This window comes from Rhinatrema bivittatum, chromosome 4 (genome assembly GCF_901001135.1).
Source record: "Rhinatrema bivittatum chromosome 4, aRhiBiv1.1, whole genome shotgun sequence".
Lineage (NCBI taxonomy): Eukaryota > Metazoa > Chordata > Amphibia > Gymnophiona > Rhinatrematidae > Rhinatrema > Rhinatrema bivittatum.
The window spans coordinates 98753124-98777688 of NC_042618.1; the positions used below are offsets into that span (position 1 = coordinate 98753124).

At 45.5% G+C, this 24565-nt stretch overlaps 1 protein-coding gene across 1 annotated transcript in view; it reads right to left on the bottom strand.

Moving 5' to 3' along the window:
• The window catches only part of PNN (pinin, desmosome associated protein), a 115113-nt gene that overhangs the window by 39792 nt on the left and 50756 nt on the right, over positions 1-24565 (bottom strand). The window contains exons 6-8 of the mRNA XM_029598495.1: positions 9436-9511; positions 8658-8813; positions 8387-8525 (exon numbers count right to left, since the gene is read on the bottom strand). Of these exons, the coding sequence (XP_029454355.1) occupies positions 8387-8525; positions 8658-8813; positions 9436-9511 (371 nt within the window). The remainder of the gene's footprint in view (positions 1-8386; positions 8526-8657; positions 8814-9435; positions 9512-24565) is intronic.

Below are 24565 nucleotides of genomic sequence, written 5' to 3' on the forward strand. Positions count from 1 at the left end.
ATTGCAGAGACCCCCTAGGGTGGCAAAATGTGTTTTGTTTCATTCTAAGGAGGGTAGTTTGGAAGCCCTTAATTTGAAGTATTTTGTTGCTTCACAATTGAAATCCATGATAGAGATCCATGTGGATACAAATAGGAAATAACAGGTAGATAATGAGCAGGATTTATTAGGCTTGATACCCATTCAATATGTTTTTTGGGCTGGAGGAGTATCTAGCAAGGATCTGGCACTGAAGTCTCCCTGTTTGAGTTCCACTTTTCAAATCTGGCTCAAATGGAGGAAAAGGATCACCAGGAAATTGGATTTCTTCTATCTAACTCCTATTCGATTTTATAAATCTTTCACTGCTGGACTGGAATATGGGGTTTTTCGCAACTGGGAAAAGAAGGGTTTGCGTAGACTGGAGCAATTTTGGGATGGGAAAGATGAAGTAAAGTTTCCAGACCTAAAGGATCTCTATGTAAATCGACCAGGATGAAGTCTTGGCCTATGCACAACTATGCCATTTTATAGATATGCCTATGGTGAAGAGCAACCTCGTATTGGGCTTTCTATCTGAAGATTATTGTGTATAGGCCAATAAGTTAATAGGGGTGAATTTCCAAAATCTATGTATATTAAATAAAGATGGCCCATTTATTGCCAAGCAATGGGAGGCAGACTTGGAAGCCAAATGGGATGAGAAGCAATGGGAGGAGAGTTTTTCGGGGATAGGTCAGAGTTCTCTCTCTTCCCTCTTAATAGAGAATGGGTATAAAATATTATTCCGCTGGTATTTATATCCTTAGAAGCTGCATAGGATATATCTGGCATGTAGTATTTTATGCTGGAGGAATTGTAATATTGTTGGCTCCTTTATGCATATGTGGTAGCTATGCCCTAAAATACTCCGGTTTTGGGAGGGTGTAAAGGATTTGGTTGAAGAGCTTAGAGACCAGAATTTCTTTCAGTCCAGAATGTTGGGTACTAAATATCAGAGATGAGAACCTTTCACTACTCCACCAAAAATTGTTGACCTTTGCTGCTATTGTGTGGTGTAGGTGTGTAGCTGCAGCATGATGGAAACGGGCTGAGGCTCCCTCTGTATTATGTAGTTACAAGGAAACAGTCCTGCACTATATGGAGAAATTGACAGGCTTGCAAAAGGATGGAATGCTGACATTTAGAGAAATTTGGAGACCACTTGACAAGTGGGATAAATTGCATAAAACACAGTAAACTTTCTACTTGTGTGTGTTGATTGGCACACGGGTGAGGGGGAGGATTGGGTTTAGAGGTGGAGGGGGTTATGGGTTCTTGGAGGTAGAAGCAGAAAGTGAAAGGAAAATAATGCTTTTGGATTGGGGCGGTATTGTGGATATTAATATCAGTACGGTATCTATGGTTTATCATTTACTTTATTTATGGTATGGTATGCTGATGGTAATACAATAAAATTTCACAAAAAAAAAAAAGAGCCCCTTGCAGTTAAAAATGACTAAAAAACATCCTAATCTAGCTTTTAAAGTTTCCTCACCAATGTCGTCTTCTTCCCCACCCCACAAGACAACTCTCTGATCCCCACTGGATCCATTATCCAGGTGGCAGCATTATGAGTTTCTCTCACATAAGATTCAGGGACTGAACCACTGCCAGACACACAGCAGTTATTACTTTTTCCCTCTGAAAGAGAGAGCATGCTATGTAATGGAGAAATTACTTACCTGATAATTTTAGTTTTATTTATTTATTTAGATTTTTTTATATACCGGCATTCATGAACAAGTCACATCATGCTGGTTTACATAGAAACAAGGGGTGCATAGAACAGTAGAACTAAACTTGTGCAAGGGGAAGCAGTTACAAAAAACAGGGGTAAGATAACTGGGAGAGAGAAAAAAGAGAAAAAAGAGGAACGGTGGGGCGTAAAGATTTGAAAAGAGATAATTACTTAACTTAATAGCTTAATAATAATAACTTAATGAATATTTACAGCCTTAGTGTAAATATTATTAGTCTCTTTAGTGTAAATATTATTATTATTAGTCTCTTAGTGTAAATATTATTATTAGTCTCTTTAGTGTAGACAGATGGATTCAGGACCAATGGGTATAGTGTGCTCCTGATAGCAGTTGGAGACGGAGTCAGATTTCAATCTGATGTCAGCCCTAGTACATGAGAGGTCTTGAACAAGTAGATGTGACTGTTATTTACACTTTCGAATAATAGAAGGACTAGGGGGCATTCCATGAAGTTAGCAAGTAGCACATTTAAGACTAATCGGAGAAAATTCTTTTTCATTCAACGCACAATAAAGCTCTGGAATTTGTTGCCAGAGGATGTGGTTAGTGCAGTTAGTGTAGCTGGGTTCAAAAAAAGGTTTGGATAAGTTCTTGGAGAAGTCCATTAATGGCTATTAATCAAGTTTATTTAGGGAATAGCCACTGCTATTAATTGCATCAGTAGCTTGGAATCTTCTTAGTGTTTGGGTAATTGCCAGGTTTGGCCTCTGTTGGAAACAGGATGCTGGGCTTGATAGACCCTTGGTCTGACCCAGCATTGAAATTTTTATATTCTTACCCATGCAGGAAGCTCTGCTCTTCAGTATTCCCTCGAAAAGCAATTGTGGTTATATGTGTGTCTGAATAATTTGAATAACTTGAATAACTTGATTAACTGATTAACTTGAACTGGTTGATTTGGGTTATAGCTGAGACCACCAGTGCACTCAATCGAGAAACACCGACACCCGGTAACTATGGGTGTCTTAGAGGAAAGTGTGGCTTACCTGTGTTTGTCTTGCTCTCGGGGTTTGTCACCCGAGGCTCCGTATTTGGCAGCAGCCGTGAGCGGGATACTGAGACCATCTGTCTACACTAAGGAAAACGAAATTATCAGGTAAATAATGTCTCCATTTCCTAGCGTGTAGCAGATGGACTCAGGACCAATGGGATGTACAAAAGCTACTCCCGAACCGGGTCAGAGGCTGCCCGTGGCCCACTTAGTACTACCCTTGTGAATGCTGTGTCCTCCCAAGCCTGAACATCCACACGGTAGAACCTGGAGAAGGTGTGAATGGAGGACCATGTCGCTGCCTGACAGATCTCGGCGGGTGACAGCATCTTGGTTTCTGCCTTGACTTGTAGAGGTGGAGACTTGCCTGCCTCTACTTAGGCCGCCATGATTTACTTCTTTGATCCAGCAGGCTATGGTTGCCCGTGAGGCCGCTTCCCTTTGTTTCTTCCCGCTGTGAAGGACGAATAGGTGGTCCGTCTTTCGTATGGATTCAGACCTTTCCAGGTATCGGACTAGGAGTCTGCCGACGTTAAAATGGCGAAGACAGCGAGATTCTTCCAAGTCCTTATGCTTATCTGGAGATGGCAGCGAGATGGTTTGGTTTAGACTGAAGTGAGAAACCACTTTTGGGAGGAAGGAGGGGACCGTCCGTAGCTGTATGGATCCCGGTGTGAACCTGAGGAACGGCTCTCGGCAGAATAGTGCTTGAAGTTTGGAGATGCGGCAGGCCGAACATATTGCCACTAGAAATGCAGTCTTCAAGGTTAGGAGTTGTAGGGACAGACCACGGATAGGGTCTGAAGGAGGCTCCCGCTAGGAAGTCTAGTACTAGATTGATGTTCCATAGGGGTACCAGCCACTTTAGGGGTGGTCGGATCTGCTTGACCCTTCTCAGAAAGCGGGAGACATCCAGTTAAGATGCTAGGCTGATGCCTTCCACTTTGGCTCTGAAGCAGGCCAATGAGGCCACCTGAACCTTGATGGAGTTGAGCGACAACCCCTTCTGTAAGCTGTCCTGCAGAAATTCCAGGATCGTGGGAATTTTGACTATCCGTGGAAGGATGTCGCAGTCTTCACACCAGGCTTCAAATATTCTCCATATTCGTATGTAGGCTAGCGATGTGAAGAACTTGCGTGCTCGGAGCAATGTGTCAATCACCACCCTCGAGTATCCGCTCTTCTTTAGGCATGTCCTCTCAATGGCCAGATCGTAAGAGAGAAAAGAGTTGGGTCCTCGTGGAGGATCGGGCCTTGCTGGAGCAGATCCCTGTGTGGAGGTAGAAGAAGAGGGCTCCCCGTCATGAGTCTTTGCATGTCTGCGTTGCACGGCTTTCTTGGCCAGTCCGGGGCCACTAGACGTACTAGCCCCCTGTGGTGTTCTATCTTGAGGATGATCCCGCACAGTAGTGGCCACGGGGGGGAAGGCATATAGCAGGTCTTCCTGTGGCCAGGTCTGGACGAGGGCATCAATCCCTTGGATTTGTGGTTCTCGTCTGCGACTGAAGAAGTTGGGAACTTGGGTATTGGACAAGGTTGCCAGGAGATCCATGGCTGCGGTTCCCCAGCGGTTTACTATCAACTGGAAGGCTGTGGTCGACAGCATCCATTCCCCTGGGTCTAGACTTTCTCTGCTGAGGTAGTCCGCAGTGACATTGTCTTTTCCCGCAATGTGGGTGGCTGAGATCCCTTGTAGGTTTGCTTCCGCCCACGCCACTAGGGGATCTATTTCCAGGGACACCTGTTGGCTTCTGGTTCCTCCCTGGCGGTTGATGTAGGCAACTGTCGTGGCGTTGTCTGACATGACTGACATTTGCCCTGGAGTCTGTGATGGAACCGGATGCAGGCTAGTCTGACCACCCGGGCTTCCGGTCGATTGATGTTCCATCCCGACTCTTCTTTGTCTGATTGCCCCTGGGCTGTCAGTTCCTGACAGTGGGCTCCCCACCCTCGTAGACTCGAGTCCGTGGTGAGCAAGATCCAGGTCAGTGGGGATAGCCTTACTCCCTTGCTCAGATGGTCTTCTTATCGCCACCACTGGAGCTGGTTCCGCACATCCTCCGGGAGCTGGAAGCGAACGAACGGAGTAGTCCTGGGACATCGGGTTCCATCATGACAGTAGGGAGCGCTGTAGCAGTCGCATGTGAACTCTTGCCCATGGGACCACTTCCAGGGTTGATGTCATGAGGCCGAGGACTTGGAGGTAGTCCCATACTTTGGGGCGAAAACTTGTTAGCAGGTTTCGCAATTGGTTCATCAGTTTTCTTCTCCTTATAGAAGGAAGAATGACCTTGTCTTGTCTGGTGTCAAACCGGACTCCCAGGTATTCTAGAGATTGGGAGGGCTGCAGTAGCTCTTATTTGTGTTGACAACCCACCCAAGGTTCTCCAGTAGAGTCTTGACTCTGGTGGTCGCCTGATGACTTTCCTCTGGAAATTTTGCCCTGATCAGCCAATCGTCCAGATATGGATGTACGAGGATTCCTTCTTTCCTCAGTGTCGCCGCCACTACAGCCATGATTTTGGTGAACGTCCAAGGGGCTGTGGCTAGCCCGAAGGGTAGCGCCCGGAACTGGTAGTGGTGGTCCAGGATTGTGAAAAGTAGGAAGCGTTGATGCTCGTGATGGACCGGGATGTGCAGGTAGGCTTCTGCCAGGTCCAGGGATGTGAGGAATTCTCCCAACTGTATCGTCCTTATGACCGAGCGCAGGGTTTCCATATGGAAGTGTGGTACCCTCAGGTAGCGGTTGACCGACTTGAGGTCCAGTATGGGCCGGAACGTTCCCTCTTGGAGACAAAATAGATGGAATAGTGCCCCATGTTTTGTTGTTGCATGGGCACCGGCGTTATGGCCTTTAGAGCGAGCAATTTGGCCAGTGTGGTTTCCACTGCCGTCCTCTTGGAGGGTGCGTGGCAAGGAGATTTCACGAACTTGTCCGGAGGGATGTTTTGGAAGTCCAGATAGTATCCCCCTCGAATGATGGTTAGGACCCACTTGTCCGCTGTTATCTCGACTCATCTTTGGTAGAATAGGGCAAGCCTGCCCCCTATGGCTTCTTCCTGTGGATGGGTCGGCTGATTCTCATTGTGGGGTGCGGCTGGGGCCTGTGCCAGAGCCGGCTCCCCTCTTGTTGTGTTTGTTCCGAAAGGACTGGCCCCTGCCTGCGGAGCGAGGTGCTTGATATGTACTCTTGTAGGGTCTAAAACGCTGTGATCCTCTGCCTTTAGGTAATCGGGGAGAGGGGAGTTGGCTTCTTTTGTTCTTGTTCTCCGGTAGCCGAGGTACTGGGGATTCACCCCATTTGCTGGCTAACTTCTCCAGTTTGCTTCCGAACAGGAGGGCTCCTTTAAAGGGCATTCTCTTGAGTTTCGTGTTGGAAGTCGCGTCGGCTGACCAGCTTCAGAGCCAGAGTTCCCTTCTGGCTGCCACTATGGATGAGACGCCCCTGGCTGAGGTGCGCACCAGGTCGGAGGTTGCATCCATTAGGAAGGATATTGCTGGTTCTAGTGCTTCGACGGGCGTGGCGGCGTTCATGGTCATTGATAAGCAGGCGCATGTCACCACGGCACAGCAGGCAGCAATCTATAGTGACATAGCTGATACGTCGAATGACTGTTTAAGGATGGATTCCTGACGTCTGTCCTGGGCATCCTTGAGTGCCACTCCTCCCTCGACTGGAATGGTAGTGCGCTTTGCGACCGCGCAGACCATGGCGTCCACTTTGGGGAACACTAGGAGATCTTTGGCTGAGTGTTCCAGTGGGTATAGGGCTTCCAGGGCCTGTCCCCCTTTGAAACTGGCTTCCGGAGCATCCCATTCCAGATCGATCAGCTGTTGTACGGCTTGCAGCAAAGGGAAATGGCGGGAGGCCTGAGAGTCCCTCTAGGAGAGGGTTCGTCTTCTGTTCCCCTGTGGCACTTGTGCCTGGGATGGCGAGCTCCTTCAAGCTGAGAGACACGAGATCTGATAGCTCGTCTTTGGAGAAAAAACGTCTCATGGTTTTCAGAAAGGTTCCGTTCCTGGAGGGATTTCCCCTTCCTCCAGGGAGTCTTGATCTTCGTCCAAGGTATCCGTGTCCCCTATGGTGAGGCTTTTGGCCGGGGGAGGCACATCTCTGGGGGACCTAGAGGGCCCTGGGAGATTAGGCTCCTCTGGATGCTGTGGCATTGGTGGCGCCGGTTGCATGTGGACAAAGGTGCGTAGACCTTTAAAGAATTCTACCCAGGGAAAGGATCCTGGGTTTAAATTGAAAGCCGCTGCGTCCCCAGGGAGCCCCGTTTGAGGGAGGCTCAAGTTGGGGGTAGAGAGGTCCGGTGTACTATCGGTGGATCCGGATTCCGGTACTGGCTGGGGAGGGCCTTGACCTGGTTCTCCCAGAGCCTCCTCACACTGTAGACACAGGGCCGTGGCCTCTTCGTGCTGCACCGCTCTTATGTGGCAGGCTGGGCAGAGGGCTTGTGCCTTGACCTTCTTGGCTGGTGGTGCCATGGTTTTTGTGCATAGGATGCGCGCGCGCTGGGATGCTTAGTTATGCGCTCGGATGCGTCTGAGATGTGCGTGTAGGCCAGGATGCGCGCTCACTAAGATGCGCGCACTGCTGTGCGCAGACTTAACTTATGCGCCCGGCACCGTTGAGCATGTGGCTGTGCTTCTGGCCCCCTCATGCGCGTCGCTGTGCGCGCGCCGATGTGCACACAAGTAAGTTGTGCACCCGGCTTGCTTCTGTGCGCACGGTTCAGTTAGGCCGACAGGGCGGCGATCAAGGGGAAATGGTGTCTGTGACCACGCAAGCAATATGGCGACCACCTCTGAAGGTCTCCACGTATGAGGACCCTTGTTTTCAATCGGGTCTAGCCCGGATGGGGCTGATCAACCCGATAGCACAGACGCCGACTGGCGATCTGTGCAGCTATCCAAGCCTCGGGGACCGGAGACTTTTAGAAAGTTTTCTACCTTACCTTGTCTCGGCATTTCCCGGTCTCGTTGCAGGCGGTCTCCGGCTGCGGGGGGGGGGGAGAGGGAAGTACCTTCACCACCGCGCTCGGTGTTGCACCTGCTGCCTCTCAGCCGCTCCCGTTGCCGGGGGCTAAGTCCACGCCAGGAACTGGCTACCGGACAGAGGCCTACCTCTGAGGGATCTCGGAAAGCACCTCAGGAATTCTCGACTGGGGTAGGGACACGTAGGTATCACCACAGGAAAGCGGGACTCGTCAGTAGAGGTAAGATTTCTTCTTGTTTGGAATTTTCTTTGGTTTGAATACTCTAACACTGTGCAAGCGTGTATAGAGTCCTGAACTGCTATGGAGACGAAGAAATACAGAAGAGCAGAGCTTCCTGCAGGGGTATATGTACTAGTGCTGACGTCAGACTGAAATCTGACTCCGTCTCCAACAGCTATCAGAAGCACACTATACCCCCCATTGGTCCTGAGTCCATCTGCTACACGCTAGGAAATAGCAGTACATGTTAATGTGAGTAGTTTTATGTTTTATTTAAAAACAAACAGTCTACAAACCACAAATGAAACTTATAAAACAAGTTAAACAAACCTTGACACTTTCTGTCTCCTCCCCGCCTCCCCCCAAAAGAATTAGTCTTCTCATGATATTCCTACCATTCAGTTTTCTCTGCGACTCGTCTAATAACTTCTGAGTAGTGGAATACATCTTGCCAGGTTTATAGAATAGATGAGGCTTTGTCTTCGTTCTTATATGTTTAATTAATTTAACATTATGTTCATTCCATTCATCTTGCTGGAATAAAAGGGGGAAAAAAGGGATTACAACATTTGATAAGAGTCCACATAAGTAAACAACTCATTGATGTCCAAATTTTGTGGCTTCTCTCTCACTACACTGAAGTAAAAGAAACAAAACCACTCTCACCAGCTGTGCAAGTTCAACCTTCTGTTCCAAAAGTCGCAGTTCTGTTTGTTTTGCACGCCTCTCTTCAAACAGTTCTCGCCTCTCATTTTCAACCTGTTTTTTCTCTTCTTCTGCTTGAACTTCAAGTTTCAATTCAATTTCTTGCCGTCTCTTTTGCTAAAGATGAGCAAACAATTGAAGGATTTCATTGCCTTTGTGAAAAAAGGTATTTGCCCATTTTAGCCATGCTTCATTGATGTTTGGCTAAAAAAAGAGATGCCAGCAGCAGATTTGGTTCTAATCTCACTTTCAATTGCAGCTAAGGATGGTAGAGAGCCAAGAAGAGAAGGTTCAGTAGTCTGGATTGTCCTGTTCTTTATCTTTAACATTCCTCACTTTAACCACATCAGTTCTCTGGAAGAAAAAAAAATCCAGCCTTCTCTCACTTCTCCTCCCTGGCCACCAAAACCTGCCATGTTAGCTTCACGACCCATATCTCTACCCTCCTCAACCATAGTATGTGATCAACCAAAAAATTCAATACTGCACAGACAACTTAGGGCCTGATTTACTACACTCTCTCTTCCCCCATGGGGAAAAAGCCTTAGTAAATATGGCCCTTAGCTTGTTAAGACAAAATCTAAACAGTTTTATTATGGTTAACAGATTTCAGATGAGCTGTATGCTCCATAAACTTAGGTATATCATTCATACTCAACTCCTGATAGCTAACAACTGCAGAAAATCTAACACACCTCAATTTTGCTGAATGCACAATTATAACATTATGAAAAATTACCTTTTCTGTAGCCACTGTAGATTCTTGTTTAAATTTTTGAAGTGTACCCATCAACAGGCCAAATATACGCCGATTCCTAATGAAACAAAAAATGCACACACATTTAACACAAAAAAAAAAAAAAAAGGTTCTAAGAATACTCAGGGCTAGAACATTGTGGTCACCAGATTGCCTAAAATTCCAAAGCCAGAGGCCCAGTGGAAAAGACATCAGTGGGGACTGGGTTAGAAGTGGGAACTGCAGTGGCTGTCACTTATTGGCCCGAGAGAGAGGATGTCACCGCAACCACCACTGCTGGAGACCAGGCCAGGGAAAGAAGTTTCAGAGGAGCTGCTCTATTGCTGTGTTTGATGAACAAGAATGTCTGGAGGGAGGTGGGGAAAAAACTGGAAAGAAGCAAAGGCTGGAGTGGGGGAAGAAAACTAAACTACATCTAAAATTTCCATGTTTATGTCTGTTAAATTATAAAGGAAAGAGATATGGATTTTTAGATCCGATGCAATTGGAAAATTTTCTTTCAGACAAGAATCTAACTTCTGTATCTGAGACAGAGGCCGAGTAAAAAGATAGATACTCCTCATTCCTGTATTTAATTTACTATTGGAATATTATTCGCTAAGTCATTTATTGCCTCCCCCAATTATAGGTTATGTGGAGTGTAAAATTGAAAGGTTTCTATGTTAATTTATGTTTCTTAAATATTCATATGTAAGATACATATGGTTATTGTTACATGTGTCCATTTTTTCTTAATTTCATAAGTGTAAAACTGTTGAAAATTTAATAAAATATAAATTAAAAAAAAAAAGAAAACTAAACTACAAAAAAAGAAAAACAGCAGAAAAAAAAAAACCATTTGAAAAGAGAGCAAAAATGCAAAACAAAAACATTTCTCTGGCTCTGAATAAGTTTTACCTAGTACCTAAGTAATCTAAGTGTTTTTCCACCCGAGCATCACCTTTATTTCAAAATCTTTACTAAAGTACAGAAATTCTGTTTTACAATAATACAGTGTCAGTATTTGAAATTCTCGGTGGTCTGGAGGTCTAAAGCCACCCCTGTGCTGTTTGGATGACCAATACAATCCAAGTAGCTGTTCTGATTGGCCAGTCAGTGGCACAAATATATTAAAAAAAAAAAAGGGGGGGGGGCTCTAGCAACATCTACCAAGATGGCTGCTTAACTGAAGCACTCCTCTCCCCTGCTTTTTATATCCTTCACTTATTTATTTAGGATTTTTATATACCGACCTTCTTAATACAAGTATCAAATCAGGTCGGTTTCCAAAGAACAAAACTGTCGCGGTTAAGGCGTTACAATAAACAGAGTTTCTGAACATAGGAACATCAATAAATATTACATAAGCAACAGTAACTCGACAAAGTAACGTGGATAAATATGGGTACTAGCTAAATAGGGGTAGTGTAACTTGGGATATACATTTAATAGAAAAATGTGTAGATGGGCGCAAACATGAGTAGTGCAAGAGCTCGACGAACTAATGCATCAACAGAAGAGTGTATTCAATACAGGTGGACTGTCCATATCGTGGGTGGTCAAGGAGCTTGAGGAGGACTATTTTGTTCTTTGACCGGTGTCAGAATGTTCTTGTGATTCTGGATAGGCTTGCCGGAAGAGCCATGTTTTTAGGTTTTTCTTAAAAGTTAGATGGCAAGTCTCTTGGCGTAGATCCGGCGGTAATGAGTTCCAGAGGGTGGGTCCGGCTGTGGAGAGTGCTCGTTTTGTAAGTGAGGTTTTCATCGGGGGAGCATATAAAGAACCTTTGTAGTTGTATCTGATGGGTCTTTGTGATGTATGAGGGCGGAGTTGCGTGTTTAGATTTAGATGTGCGATGCCCATAATATCCTTGTGAATCATTGATAGTGTCTTGAAGGTGATTCTGGCTTTTATAGGAAGCCAGTGAAGGCTGTGAAGAATAGGTGTGATGTGGGCTCTTTTGTTTGTGTTGGTGAGTAGCCTTGCTGCAGCGTTCTGCACCATCTGTAAGGGTTTTGTAGATAAGAGCGGGAGACCTAGCAGTAAAGAGTTGCAATAGTCTAACTTAGACAGAATTATAGATTGGAGTACTAGACGGAAGTCACTGAAGTGGAGGAGTGGTTTCAGATTTTTTAGCACTTGCAATTTGAAATAACATTCTTTAGTTGTGTTGGAAATGAAGGATTTAAGGTTGAATTTGTTGTCGAGACGCACCCCTAGGTCTAGCACTTACAAGTGCTTATTGTGTGATTCTTAAGCATTTTTCCCGCTACTATATTGTTTAATCTCTCCTGATGGCGACCAAATAGAGGACGACCAACCTGAAACAGTTCTCATTCAGCAAGCACTCTTCGACTCTCCTCGGGGAGGAGAGTGAGTCAGCGGAGCAGGCCGCTGCTGGCAGGATGGAAGAGACTCTGAGATCAAGCGCTTTGCCTCTCAACAAACACTAGCCCTATCAACTTACCCTCTCGAGATAAGCTTCGCAACTGGTCTTTCAAATTAAGGGCAGATATGAAGCAACACAAAGCTGATCTGCTTGCTTCCATCTCAGAGGTCCGTGAGGATCTCGCTGCCCTGGGGCTTAGAGTAGATGAGCTCGACCTGTGGGTAGAGCCACAGCATAGCTCTCACAACTATGTCGGCGCAACAGAAAAATTTACAAGCTAAATTCGCCCTTCTCGCAGACAAATTAGAAGATTTAGAGAATGGGTCGCAGCGATGCAATTTGAGGATTCGAGGAGTCCCAGAAACCGCTGATTATGCAGATGCCCGGTGCATTGGGCAGAACATCTATCATTCAATGCACAAGCTGATGCCGCTCTTGAAAGTGATGTTGCCACACTGCATAACAAAATCGAAAGGGCCATAGTTCCTCGCCCAGACAATCGCGCCAGAGACCTTATTTTTTTGTCTTCATAGTTATGTGCAAAAGTCACAAATTTTTGTGGCAGCAAGGAATCAGCATGAATGACTGGGAGAGGGGCATTCCCTCACCATCTTTAATGACCTGGCTCAGTCAACCCTATGCAAGAGGAATGAGCTCCGTGAAGTAATGACTTCTCTGCAGTCTGCGGGAATCCAGTATCGCTGGACTTTTCCCATTAACCTGCAATTTATTCTTAAAAGGATCCACCCATCACATCAAATCTGTGACTAAAGCAACGGAGGTCTTTCAGAAAGCGAATTTGCCTTTCCTTTGCCCAAGATGATGCCTGCCACACTTAAAGCAGATATTCAGCCCCACTGGCATCAAGCAGGGAAGGAGGGCAGGCTACTACGTCGGCACTCTGAGGACTCACGATCTGCCTTGCTGATCAGGGCTGAAAGACTTCTGGTGTTTTCTGTTAAATGTTATTCTAAGTAATGTTTGTTGAAGGCTTAATTCCAGTTCTGACAGCCATTCAATGTCTGTGGGTTTTCCTTTTCTCTACTTTTCTAAAGACGCTAGGAACACGGGGTGGGTATTTTAATTTCCGCCCATTTTGTCTATGAGATATTATTTCAACTTGCTGACCCTCAAGGTTGCTATTATTTGGTAAAACTGTGGTTGGGGATGGAAGTGTTTACCTAAGTGTTTATGCTCCCAATTCTGCCAGGGTTCTTTTCAACAGTCATTAGATAAAATAGAGGGATCTCTAATGTTAGGTGGGGATTTCAATATTATTAGAAATCCTAATTTAGATAACTCTAACCCCATTACTACCTCCTCTTCTGTGCAAGGGAGTAGGCAACATCTGATTGCCCTTCTGTCTCAGTGGGGACTGGTTTGACATTTGGAGGAGTTTCCCTCCTTCGGCAAATGTACACTTTCTACTTCTCCCCTCATGGGTTGTACGTTCATCTTGATTATTTTCTGATAAAACTTTGCAAAATCGAGTGGTAGGGGTGAGAACTGGGAACATTACTTGGATTGACTACGCCCCAGTGTGGCTTGAAGTTCAATTCAAAGATGCAGATAAGGGTCTCACTTTCTGGCACCTAAATGAAAGTCTGTGGAAGATTGACTCTTTTTCTAAGTCTCTGGGGGATCATCTCCAATCTTATTTTTAATCTAATGTATCTATTTCCGTTTCTCTGGATGTGGTATAGGACTGCTCTAAAGCAGTGGTGAGGGGTCTCCTCATCTCCCATCTCTTTTATAAGAAAGATAGAGAGAAAGCCTGTACTGAATTACTTGACAAAATTTCTCAACTTTCTTGCTTGCATATGAAGTCTCAATCTAAAGTTGTTTTCAAGCACCTTTCTTTGGCCAGAACTGCTTCACAATCCCTAGATGATGAAATGCTGTCCCACTGGCTTAATTTAGTTAAACAAGCTTACTAAGGCCGGGCATTATTTGGCTAGAAGGCTAAAGGCCCTTGCTGCCCAAGGATATGTAGCCAAAATCAATCCACAAGGAAAGTTAGCCACAGCATCCTCTGCTATCAGGGACTGTTTCTCTAAGTTTTATGCTTCTCTTTATAGTTTGGATTCTACTATATTTGACTCACAAATTGATGGTTATCTTTCCTCGATGTCTCTCTCTTCCCTTACTGACGAGCAACGAGAATTCTTGGATAGGCCCATTAGTACCCCTGAAGTTCTAAAGGTTATTGCTATGTTAAAACCTGGTAAATCTCCGGGGCCAGATGGCTTTTCCAGTGGCTACTATAAAAAGATCTCATTTTGGTTGTCCCTTTAACTGACATGTTGAATTATATTAGAGCAGGGGGATCTTTTCCTTTACATTCTAATAGTGCTGGTATTTGTTATTGCCAAACCTGGTAGGGATCCTTCTCTTTGTGGGTCCTACAGACCTATATCCTTGATTATTTGGACTTGAAGATCCTAGCCCGAGTCCTTGCTGAATGCGTTTTTATCGTCTTTAATTCACTCTGATCAAATGGGTTTTATACCTAAATGCATGGCTGCTGATAATGTTCGTAAGATTGTTGACATCTTATGGTGGGTTCGTAAGGAATAGATCCTGTTGTGCCCGGTCGCAGACGGCTGCGCCCTCTGTCTCACCTTTTTTTTTCTCTTTCCTCTCCTCTGGGCAAGATGGCTGCCTCCGCCTCTCCTCGCAGACCTCTCCGGCGTCCCTGGACCGGCATGGGCGATTGCGTTCGTCATTCTTACACAGAGGTCACATAGGGCACGCGCGCGCCGCCCTCTCTTTTGAATACGTCATGGTGGGAACCTCGGGGGCATCCCCACCGCATGACGTCACTACCTCTGGGTACTCAGCTTCCGATCTCCAATCCAGCTACGAGTTAGCAAGGATTCCGCTCCAGCTAATTTCGACTTCCTTCAGAGGCGTCCCGCTCTGAGTTCTCGCTCCTACAAACCCTCCGGGGTTACGCTGACTACACCAGGGTGTTCTAGGTACCCGCTCCTCAGGGGCCTTATTCGCTCCTTCTTTCCCTCCGGGGTTACTCTGTTCCAGCAAGGACGCTCAAGGCACCCGCTCCTCAGGGGTCTTGCTTCACTCCTGTCTACTCTCCAGGTTTCCCAGCTCCATCAGGACCCTAGGTACCCGCTCCCCCGGGGCCTTGCTCTCCCCTGTCTTCTTCCTGGGTTAAACTTACTTCTACAGAGGACATCTCGGCTCCGGTGCTCTGGGCCTTGCATCATCTTTACCTCTGCGCTGCGGAGGTCACCTCTCCTACAGCTACCAGCCTTTGTGAGTATTTTCTCTCTTCAGTCTCTCTGCCTTGTCTCACTAAAGAATAGATTCTTGGCATACTCCGCGGACTACTACCGGATCTACCATCGCTAAGTCAACTGTGACTGGGTTCTCTGCCTACCCCGCTCCGCGGACCACTACCAGACCCCTTCATTTCCCAGCTTCTGGTGAGACCTTCTCTGCACTTGATACAATACAGTGCCTGGACTGAACTTTATTCATCTGAGACCTACTCCACTGGCTAAGGAATGCAGCCCACTCCTCAGGCATTGCCTACTGACATATAATAAAGCTTCCATTCTCTCTGTGGTCATTTACTGTAGAGGCAGCCTATTGTATTTTCCCCATGGGGCTCCTCCCCGTGGGAGGAGTCATCGATACAGCAACCAAGGGTTCACAAACATGTCAAACCCACAACAGATCCCATCCGTTCTACTTTCGTTCGATGCTGAAAAAGCATTTGACTTAGTCCACTGGCCTTTTCACTTCAAAACGTTGGAGAAAATGCATTTTGGACCATTCTTTTTGCATTGGATAGCAAACTTATATGATCAGCCGAAAGCCAGGGTTAAGATGAATGGCAGTTTTGGGGATAGTTTTGCCATTGGTAGAGGGACAAGACAGGGCTGCCTGTTATCACTATTAGCGTTATTTTTGTAGCCCTTTACCACTAGGGTTCTCTCCTCCCCACAGATTACAGGGGTTCAACTGGGGACTTTACATTTTAAATTATTATTTGCTGATGATATTATGTTCACAGTGACTGACCCTAGTTCTTCACTGCTGGGTATTGTGGAGGAGTTAGGGTCCTTCACTAGGGTAATCAGGTTTCAAAGTTAATTCCGATAATCTGAAATACTTAATATTAATCTGTCCAATGTTGAAGTTAGTGCCATCAAACAGTGTTTTCCTTTTAAATGGGCCACTCACTCACTTAAGTATTTAGGAGTTTGCATTAGTCCTCATGCGAAAGAGTTACTTTAAATTATGTTTCTTTATTGCAAAATATGGATTCGGATTTGGGGAAGTGGCACAGGGATACTTTTTCCTGGCTTAGTCGCATAGCCATTAAAATGAATGTATTACCTCGCTTCCTTTATCTATTTACAACTCTCTCTATCTTCATTACCACTGCAATTTTGTGATTGTGGCAAAAAAGAGATTTTTTATTTTATCTGGTGCAAATTTCCTCCATGGGTGGCCAGACTAACTCTTTTTCAACCTAAGTTACAGGGAGAGCTAGGGGTTCCTAATTTGGTGTGGTACTTTGCTGCTTCTCAACTTTTTCTATGGTTGATATGCATAGGAAGAAGTCAATCCCGCAGTAGGTTCTCCTTGAACAGGCGTTGGTGGGTGTTATGCCTTTATCTGCTCTTCCCTGGCAGCCAAAATCTTCTTGCGTACGCTTTGCTGCTTCCCTCCTGCATTGCATAATACCATGAGAATTTGGTCTCAATGGAAACAAACTAGCTGGTGCTAGTACTTATTTTTTTCCTTACTCACCTTTTTCATAATACCACATTCCCTTCTGGGTTTCAATCTGCAGTTTTTAAAAGTTGGTCAGCTTTGGGTATCACACACATTGACCATTGCTTATCTCAGGGTTCCTTTCTTCGACTTAATGAGCTTCGGGATAAGTACAATATAGCGACTAAATTTTTTGGCTTATGCTCAACTTAAGCATTTTTCAGATTCTATAATGCCAGAGTAAGTCCTTGTTTAAGAATTTTTGTGATCAAACTGATCAAATGTGTGGTCTGATATAAAAAATGTATAACATCCTCAATGACCAGTTATCTGAGCCATTGAAGCATTCTCGAGCCTGGGAGCTGGATTTAGGAGCCCTTTAAGAGCTGAAGAATGGGATTTAGTTTACATTTCTGCTAGAAAATGTTTCTGCTTCTCTCCAGGAGAATTGTTACAAACTCCTATACCGTTGGTATGCAACCCCTGTAAAACATTGAATGTATACTAATGTGTCTGATACATGCTGGAGAAAGTGTGACCACACTGGTACTTTTTTTCATTTATGGTCCAATGCGGGGCGGTTGCCTCTTTTTGGGATCTCCTTATTCAGTGGGTAACTCACTCTCTAGGGCTACCAGTGATTAGAGACCCACGCTATGACTTACTAAATATCCCTATGCCTGGTTTAGATAAGTATACACGTTTGTGTCAACATTTTTATACCTGCTAGGTGTGAACTAGCTTTACATTGGAAACAATCTGATGTACCTTCGGTTCTCATCGCTTATTCATCTCTTATCGCTTAGCAACCCTCACTGCTATTCGCAGCAATCGCCTCCCTGCTTTTCAGGCAATCTGGGGGCCTTTGGCTAAAGGCTTCAAGAATAAAATTTGTCGGATTCTTGAGGCCTATGTTTCATTTTCGATCTATTTGATTATTATTCTTCCACTATGATATTACTCTTAGGTTTATAGAGGTGCTACCCTTTTAAAACACTTTTTCTTATTCTCCTTTAGTAAATTATTCACCAAGAAAAATACAAAGTATATTGCATCTGGAGAGCATTGAGAAAGAGTAAAAATTATAAGCAACCTATTTCTGTATTTTTATATTTTGTGTTTCGTAGTGGACATATGACAGAGGGAAAGATTGGGAAGTTATGTATAGAAACTTGTTTTTCTTTATGTACTTTGCTTATTACAATTGTTGACTTATAATAAAAATGTTAATTACAAAAAAAAAAAAAGAATCCAAAGAGCCCTTAGCTACAGTTATGCCAGTAAAAAAAAAAGACTCAAAAGTGCAAAGGTGAAGCTGGAATGGCTCAAAATATTAACCAATAGGAGTTATAAAAATATTCCCTATGGAAAGGTGAATCAGTCTACTGCATGGCAAGAAAACTGGGCACATAGAACCACAATGCCATTTCCATCAGCTTCTTAAAGTAACTAAAACATAGATAGGCAACGTGAGGACCTGTGTGCAGGGCTTGCCTCCCGCTAGTAGTGGCCCATCAGTGGGCCAAATCCCCTGCTGCTCAGGCCTCCAAGCCCTATGGCTCAAAGGTCCTCCTGGCAGCCATGGTCCCTGCATTGCTGCAGCCTTAAAAGCCTACCTCACTCATAGTGCCTTGCCTTAGCTGAGAATCAACTGCTGAATTAGCCATTACATGAGTGATATCATCTGGTATCACTGAACAGACTTGTTTTTCTAAGCTAGTAGAGCTTTGAGCTTGGAGAACGTGCAGGAGTTCCCGCATGGGTGTTGCCTCAGTCTCCTCATTTTTTGTCCAAGCACAATATGGATGTGCCATTTGTCTCTCCTACAATTTTTCTTTAGAAATACTAAAAACTCCTTTACGTGATATATTTTTACTTTATTTTCTTATTCTAAAGTTGCCTCACTGCCTTTGCAGCCCCACAATAGCACTTTTCAGTTCTACCAAAAAAAAAAAAAAAAAACAAACCACAACTTAACGATGATGTGTGGCCTTCTCTTCTACTATGTCTGAGCAGAAGAAGAAATCAACTATGCTAAGCAATTGTAAGAGTTGTATCTGTAGGAAGACTATGTCCCTCACCGGCAGCCACAAATTGTATTATTGATGCCTTGGGCTAGATCATGACCAGAAGAACTGCTGTATCTGCAGATGACTGTCTCCTCACTCGCAGAGGTCCCAGGCTCTTAAAATCGAGAAACTGAATAAATTTCTTTGGAGTCACAGTGGCTCCTCCACAATACAGCCAAGTCGGGAAAGGAGGTGAGCATGAGATTATCAAAAACTCCCTAGTCCACTCAGGCCAAAGCTGCAGGGTCAAGTTCCACCAGCCCAACTGTATCAAAAACAAAGTGGCACCAATCGCAGTCTGTGTCAAAGAAACAAGCATTCTAGCAATGTGCATTCGCATTGGCGACCCATGATGCATCGACTTGCTCAATGCAACTTCTAACAATGCTGTGGCACATTGAGGTGCTCAATAAAACGCAGAGGATCCTAATACACCATGCACCAAGGTACTCAACACTGATTCCCCACAAGCCTGCAGCCTCCATACATGATTCTGCAATGCACAGTTCAAAATCCCACAGCACAGCTCCAATGCAACAGATGCAATATTGCAGACCTGCATCAGACTCCTCAACATGCATCTCCAAAGACTAATTTGCCTTGGTGATTTAGACCAAACTGCAACATCGCTCTCCGCTTTGATGGCCGGGCAGGGAAAAAAAAGGTATTGGATTCTGAAGACTGTCAACACTGGGCCCTGACTTTTATGGGATGGGGTCTGATATGCTGACACTGGGGCTAAAGCTTCTATGGCCAAGTCCAAAAACAAAGAACGTAAAAGCAGTATCATCAGAAAGACTGCTCACCACGTAAAAATGTTACTGTCATTTTGTTATGGCTTTGACAATTGCATAGTCTTGCTTGTAAGTAAACTATTCTTAACATGAGGCATGGGAGTAACCTGCACAAAGCGGCAGCTACTGCCCTTGGCGGACACTTGGGGGAAACCTGCAAAGAGTGGCAGTTGCTGCCATGGGAAGCTTGCTGGGCAGACTGGATGGACCATTTAGTTTTTTTCTGCCAACAATACTATGTCACTATGAAGCATGCCAAGGCATCCAACATTCTCTCATATTGAAGAAGTCAATAAATCCACCTCAGATTTCAATTTATCAAGCTGCTTTACCAACACAAATCTATACAGCACATCCTAGAACGGCAGATGTGGACAGGTTGCCTCTGCCGCCAATAACCAGGGCACTTACCCCATAATGACTAGTGGCAGAGGGCCTTTGCCTGGAGACTGTGGACTCAGTGACCCCTATAGTACCACTCATTTCTAACAGGCCACCTCTCCTCATGTAGGAGCCTATCCTGGTTTCTGAAGAGGATGTTCCATCACCTATGCCAGGCCAAAGGAAATGTCAGTCACTCGATCAAACTGCAGACTTGATGCAAAGATTTTTTTTACCTCTCTAACCATAGAGACAGAAGGAACATTCCGGCCTCTCTTCTCTTGCTCTGGTGACAGCACAGACTGGAGTCCCAATATCACCTATAGGGGTGCATTCATCATCAGGGGTGGTTCGTCATCTGCAGCAGATTCAAGGTGGTCTGTTAAAAGCAGGCAGCTCCTCGTCAGAGTCAACTGGTTTGCCCTCTGTCACTGGCGTCCTGGGTAAGCAACCATATATCTTAAGGCTCAGATGAAATCTAGCGGCAAACTCTCCAAATCTTCCTGCCCACACCTCAGAGGATTTGACCTATTCAAAATTTTTGGAAAAGATGGGTACTGCACTGAGTGTCCATGTCTGCAAAGACAAAGACACCCCCCCACCCCCAATCCAAGCTTCTCCAAATACCAGATACTCCAGCTGAAGCAGCAGCCCTTCCAGTTCACAACATTCTCAATGCTCTAATGAGAATGTGGGAAACTCCCATTTCAGTCACCCCAACTGCTAGGAAGTTAGACCTCAAATTTGGAGTCCAACAATCACCAGGCTTTGATGTTTAGCTACCTCACCAGTCTGTAGTAGTTGAATATGCTATGAAGAAAGTGAAGGCACACATTCACTCAAATGAATCTCCTGGAAAAGACCACAAACTTCTAGAAAACTTTGGCAAGAACATTTTTTCAAAGTGCAATGCTCTCTGCTCACCTTACTATTCATCAATTCTACATGGTACAGTACATCCATTCAAAAGTTGAAACCTCTCTTACCTGCCATGGAGCAAGGCAATTACTACCCACAACTGCTTCTAAATACGGAAGAGGGTATTTGCCATCTTCTCCAATCAGTACATGAATCTTTTGATTCCATCTCACTTACTTCATCCATCTCCATTGTGGCTAGAGATGTGATGGTATGGCTTCGAGCAAGTAGCATCTGTGAAGATGTCCACAGAAAATTATTGGACCATCCCTGCTTAGGCAACAATCTTTTCAGTGAAAAGTTTGTTGAGACAGTCGCCCAGATTAAGGACCAGAATGCAGCTGTATAACCATTCAACAGCTCCCGAACAGCCTTCCACAGTACATCTATCCATACAAGTGACCATACTTCCTTACCAGTCTTTCATCAATACAGTCTACCACCCCTTCCAGTCCAGCATCAGCAGCCACTTCCAGCCAGCCAGGCCTTGTCAAAGACAGCACTGGTTAACAGAAACTTGCACAATAGGCCCAACCCAAACCAGGGCCTAGTTTTTGATCCTTCGGAACAATTCATTTCTGACTCTCTCAATAAGAGGAAAATTTCAACCTTTTGTAGTGGAGTGGTGTCAAATCACCAGGGATCCCTGGATCCTTTAAAATGTGCAGTGTGGGTACTAGCTGCATTTCTCACAATCTCCCTCTCCTGCATTGTTTGGCATTGCATCTGGATATGTCTTCTCATTTACTACAGCTTGACTAAACATCCAATTGCTTCTCAAATAATGAGTGTTAGAACCAATTCCACCTTCTCAACATGCCCTGGGGTCCTATTTCCAATACTTCCCCCACGAAAACCGAGTCACTGTGGCCTCTTCTCGACTTGAGAAGCCTGAACATATACTCAGAAATTGAAAATGAACTCCCTCAGTACAATACCACTTTACATACAAAAAGATGAATGGATGTATGCATACATGTACATACCCATCCATCCTTTGCTTACAGGTAGATTATTCCCACTACCAATACAAAGTACTCCCATTTGGCATCTCGGCAACCCCAAGAGTCTTCATGAAATGCTTTATGGCAGTGGAGGCTCATCTTCGTCACCAGGGAATACAAGTCTTCCCTTACCTGGACAACTGTAAAATCAAGGGACTAAGTACTACATTCTCTGAACTCAACTATGGCTCTACTACAACACTTAGGTTTTCTGATCACCTTTGAGAAAACAACCATGGAGCCCACTCAGCCTCAGATTCATTAAGGCTTGCATAAATTTGATACAGGAAAGGGCATTACTGTCTCCCAAGCGAACATCATGTCTTCCCTCATCTGCAACCTGTTTTCTTCTTGCTCATCTGCAAGACTCCTCCTAGTGGTTCTTTGACACATGACAGCAGCCATCCTTGTAGTTCTGCTGATCCGTCTTCACATTCGCTACCTTCAATAGGGTCTAGGTTCTTAATGGGATCAACTAAACAGCCTCTGTTGTCTTCAATGCAGATCACAACTATGAAACGAGACTTGCAATGGTGGTTTTCAAAGAGCGAGTCTCTCTTCAACTGCTCCTCTACAAAGTAGTTCTTGCAGACACCTCCACCAAAGCCTCCACCAAAACTCTTCGAACGTAATGCCTCTGGACTTTTCAACAAATGCCTCCATCAAATCAACCTTCTAGAGTTGAGGGCAATCAGAAATGCTCTATTAACCATTGTGCATCTGCTTCAGAGAAAGATCATCCTAATTCAAACTGACAACCAGGTCCACCATGTTTTACGTCAACAAGCAAGGATGAATGGGATCATGGCCTCTCTGTCACTGGGCAGAGACAAATTGAACTGCTCTTCAGGCGACCTATTGACCAGGCATCTACAACAGATCAATTCAGAGTGTTAACCACACAAGTGGTTTCTATAGCCGTCAGTGGTTAATGAACTCTTCAACTTATGGCATCTATCATGTCGCCTCATAGGAGAATGCAAAACTAAATCTCTTTTGCTCAATACTACCAAGCGATCACAGGTTAGCTCAAGGCACTTTCCTCCTCAGCTGGGGTCAAATCCTCATGAACATTTTTCCACCATAACTGCATATCACCAGAACAGTATAGAAAGTTTTTTAGGACTAAGCTCATCTAATTCTCACAGTTTCAGCATGGCTCAGGCAGACTTGTATGCATATCTCAATCAACTATTCAGCAGTCCTCCCATACACCTGGGAACAAACTCTCGGGTCGATACTCTAAGGCCGCGGTAGAAACAGTGCGGCAGTGTCAGGCGCACCCTCGCTCCTCGCACGCACAGTTCTCTTCACCTACCGCTCGATACTCTCTTCAAATTGCATGCAAATGCATGCCGCGGCTGCGAAGCCTTAGGCAAGCGTTAGGCCCGCGCAACCCATTTTACTGTATAGAGCGCCTATACAGTATCCTGGGTTCGCGGGTCTAACGCTTCACGGCCGCGCTGGTATCTGTTATTTCAAATGTCATTTCAAATGACATTTGAAATGACATTTGAAATGACAGGTACCAGGAAGTGGACAGTTATGTTCCCCGATGCTCAGCAAACTTTCCCCCAGCCCCCGCTTACCTGCCCTGGCCCCGTCCGGTCTCCGGTCCAGCCCGTCCGGTCTCCGGTGCAGCCCCAGTCCGGTCTCCTGCAGCCCCAGTCCGGTCCCCTCCTCCCGAAGCAAAAAAAAAAACGAAAAAGTAGCAAGGCTCGGGCCTGCTACGGTAGTCCCTTCTCCCGATTTTGGCGCTCAAGGCGGCCGGGTGGGCGTGCATTCATCCAGGCAGAGGGAGCCGGCGGCGAAAGCGGCCACCGACTCCCTCTGCCTGGATGAATGCACGGCCCCCGCTGGCAGTGAATGAATGCCCGTGCGATTTCGGCACTCAAGGCGGCCGTGCATTCATCCAGGCAGAGGGAGCCGGAGGCCGTTTTCGCCGCCGGCTCCCTCTGCCTGGATGAATGCACGGCCCCCGCCGGCAGTGAATGAATGCCCGTGCGATTTCGGCGCTCAAGGCGGTCACATGCCGTGACGTCACGGGCATTCATTCACTGCCGGCGGGGGCCGTGCATTCATCCAGGCAGAGGGAGCCGGAGGCTGTTTTCGCCGCCGGCTCCCTCTGCCTGGATGAATGCACGCCCACCCGGCCGCCTTGAGCGCCGAAATCGGGAGGAAGGGAGAAGGGACTACCGTAGCAGACCCGAGCCTTGCTACTTTTTCGGGGTTTTTTTTTTTTTGCTTCGGGAGGAGGGGACAGGACTGGGGCTGCACCGGAGACCGGATGGGGCCAGGGCAGGTAAGCAATGTTTTTACACTTTTTTTACACCATTTTTTACACTTTATTCCCGTTTTAATTTTCGAACACCACACTAACACCAAGTAGAGGGTAGCGGTAAACTAACACGTTAAGGCCGCGGCAAAATAGCGGGTTACAAAGGAGATAAGCTGAGCGCGTGTCACAGTATCGTAGGGGAATAGCTAATTCCTTCATTATACAGCTAATTCGTTCATTTACATATCATATACATGCTGCGTGCGGAAAGGGTTATGCGTCTGTTTTAAGAAGCGCTAAGGACGCGTGAAACTGGAGACTGTATCGCTGGATCGCCTTACGCGTCCGAATTGTGAGCTCCCAGCACGTTACAGACGGGAAATCTTCAACCGCACGTTACAGTATCGACCTGTCTGTGCAGTTTATGCAGGAAGATAGGACTTTGTGCCATTCCAACCCTTCAGGCCTCAACCTCACAGCTTAGATGTTGAGTGCTCAGTGATAGAGAATCTTCACTTACCTACTAAATTGTGGACATTGTTGTCTCCTGCAGG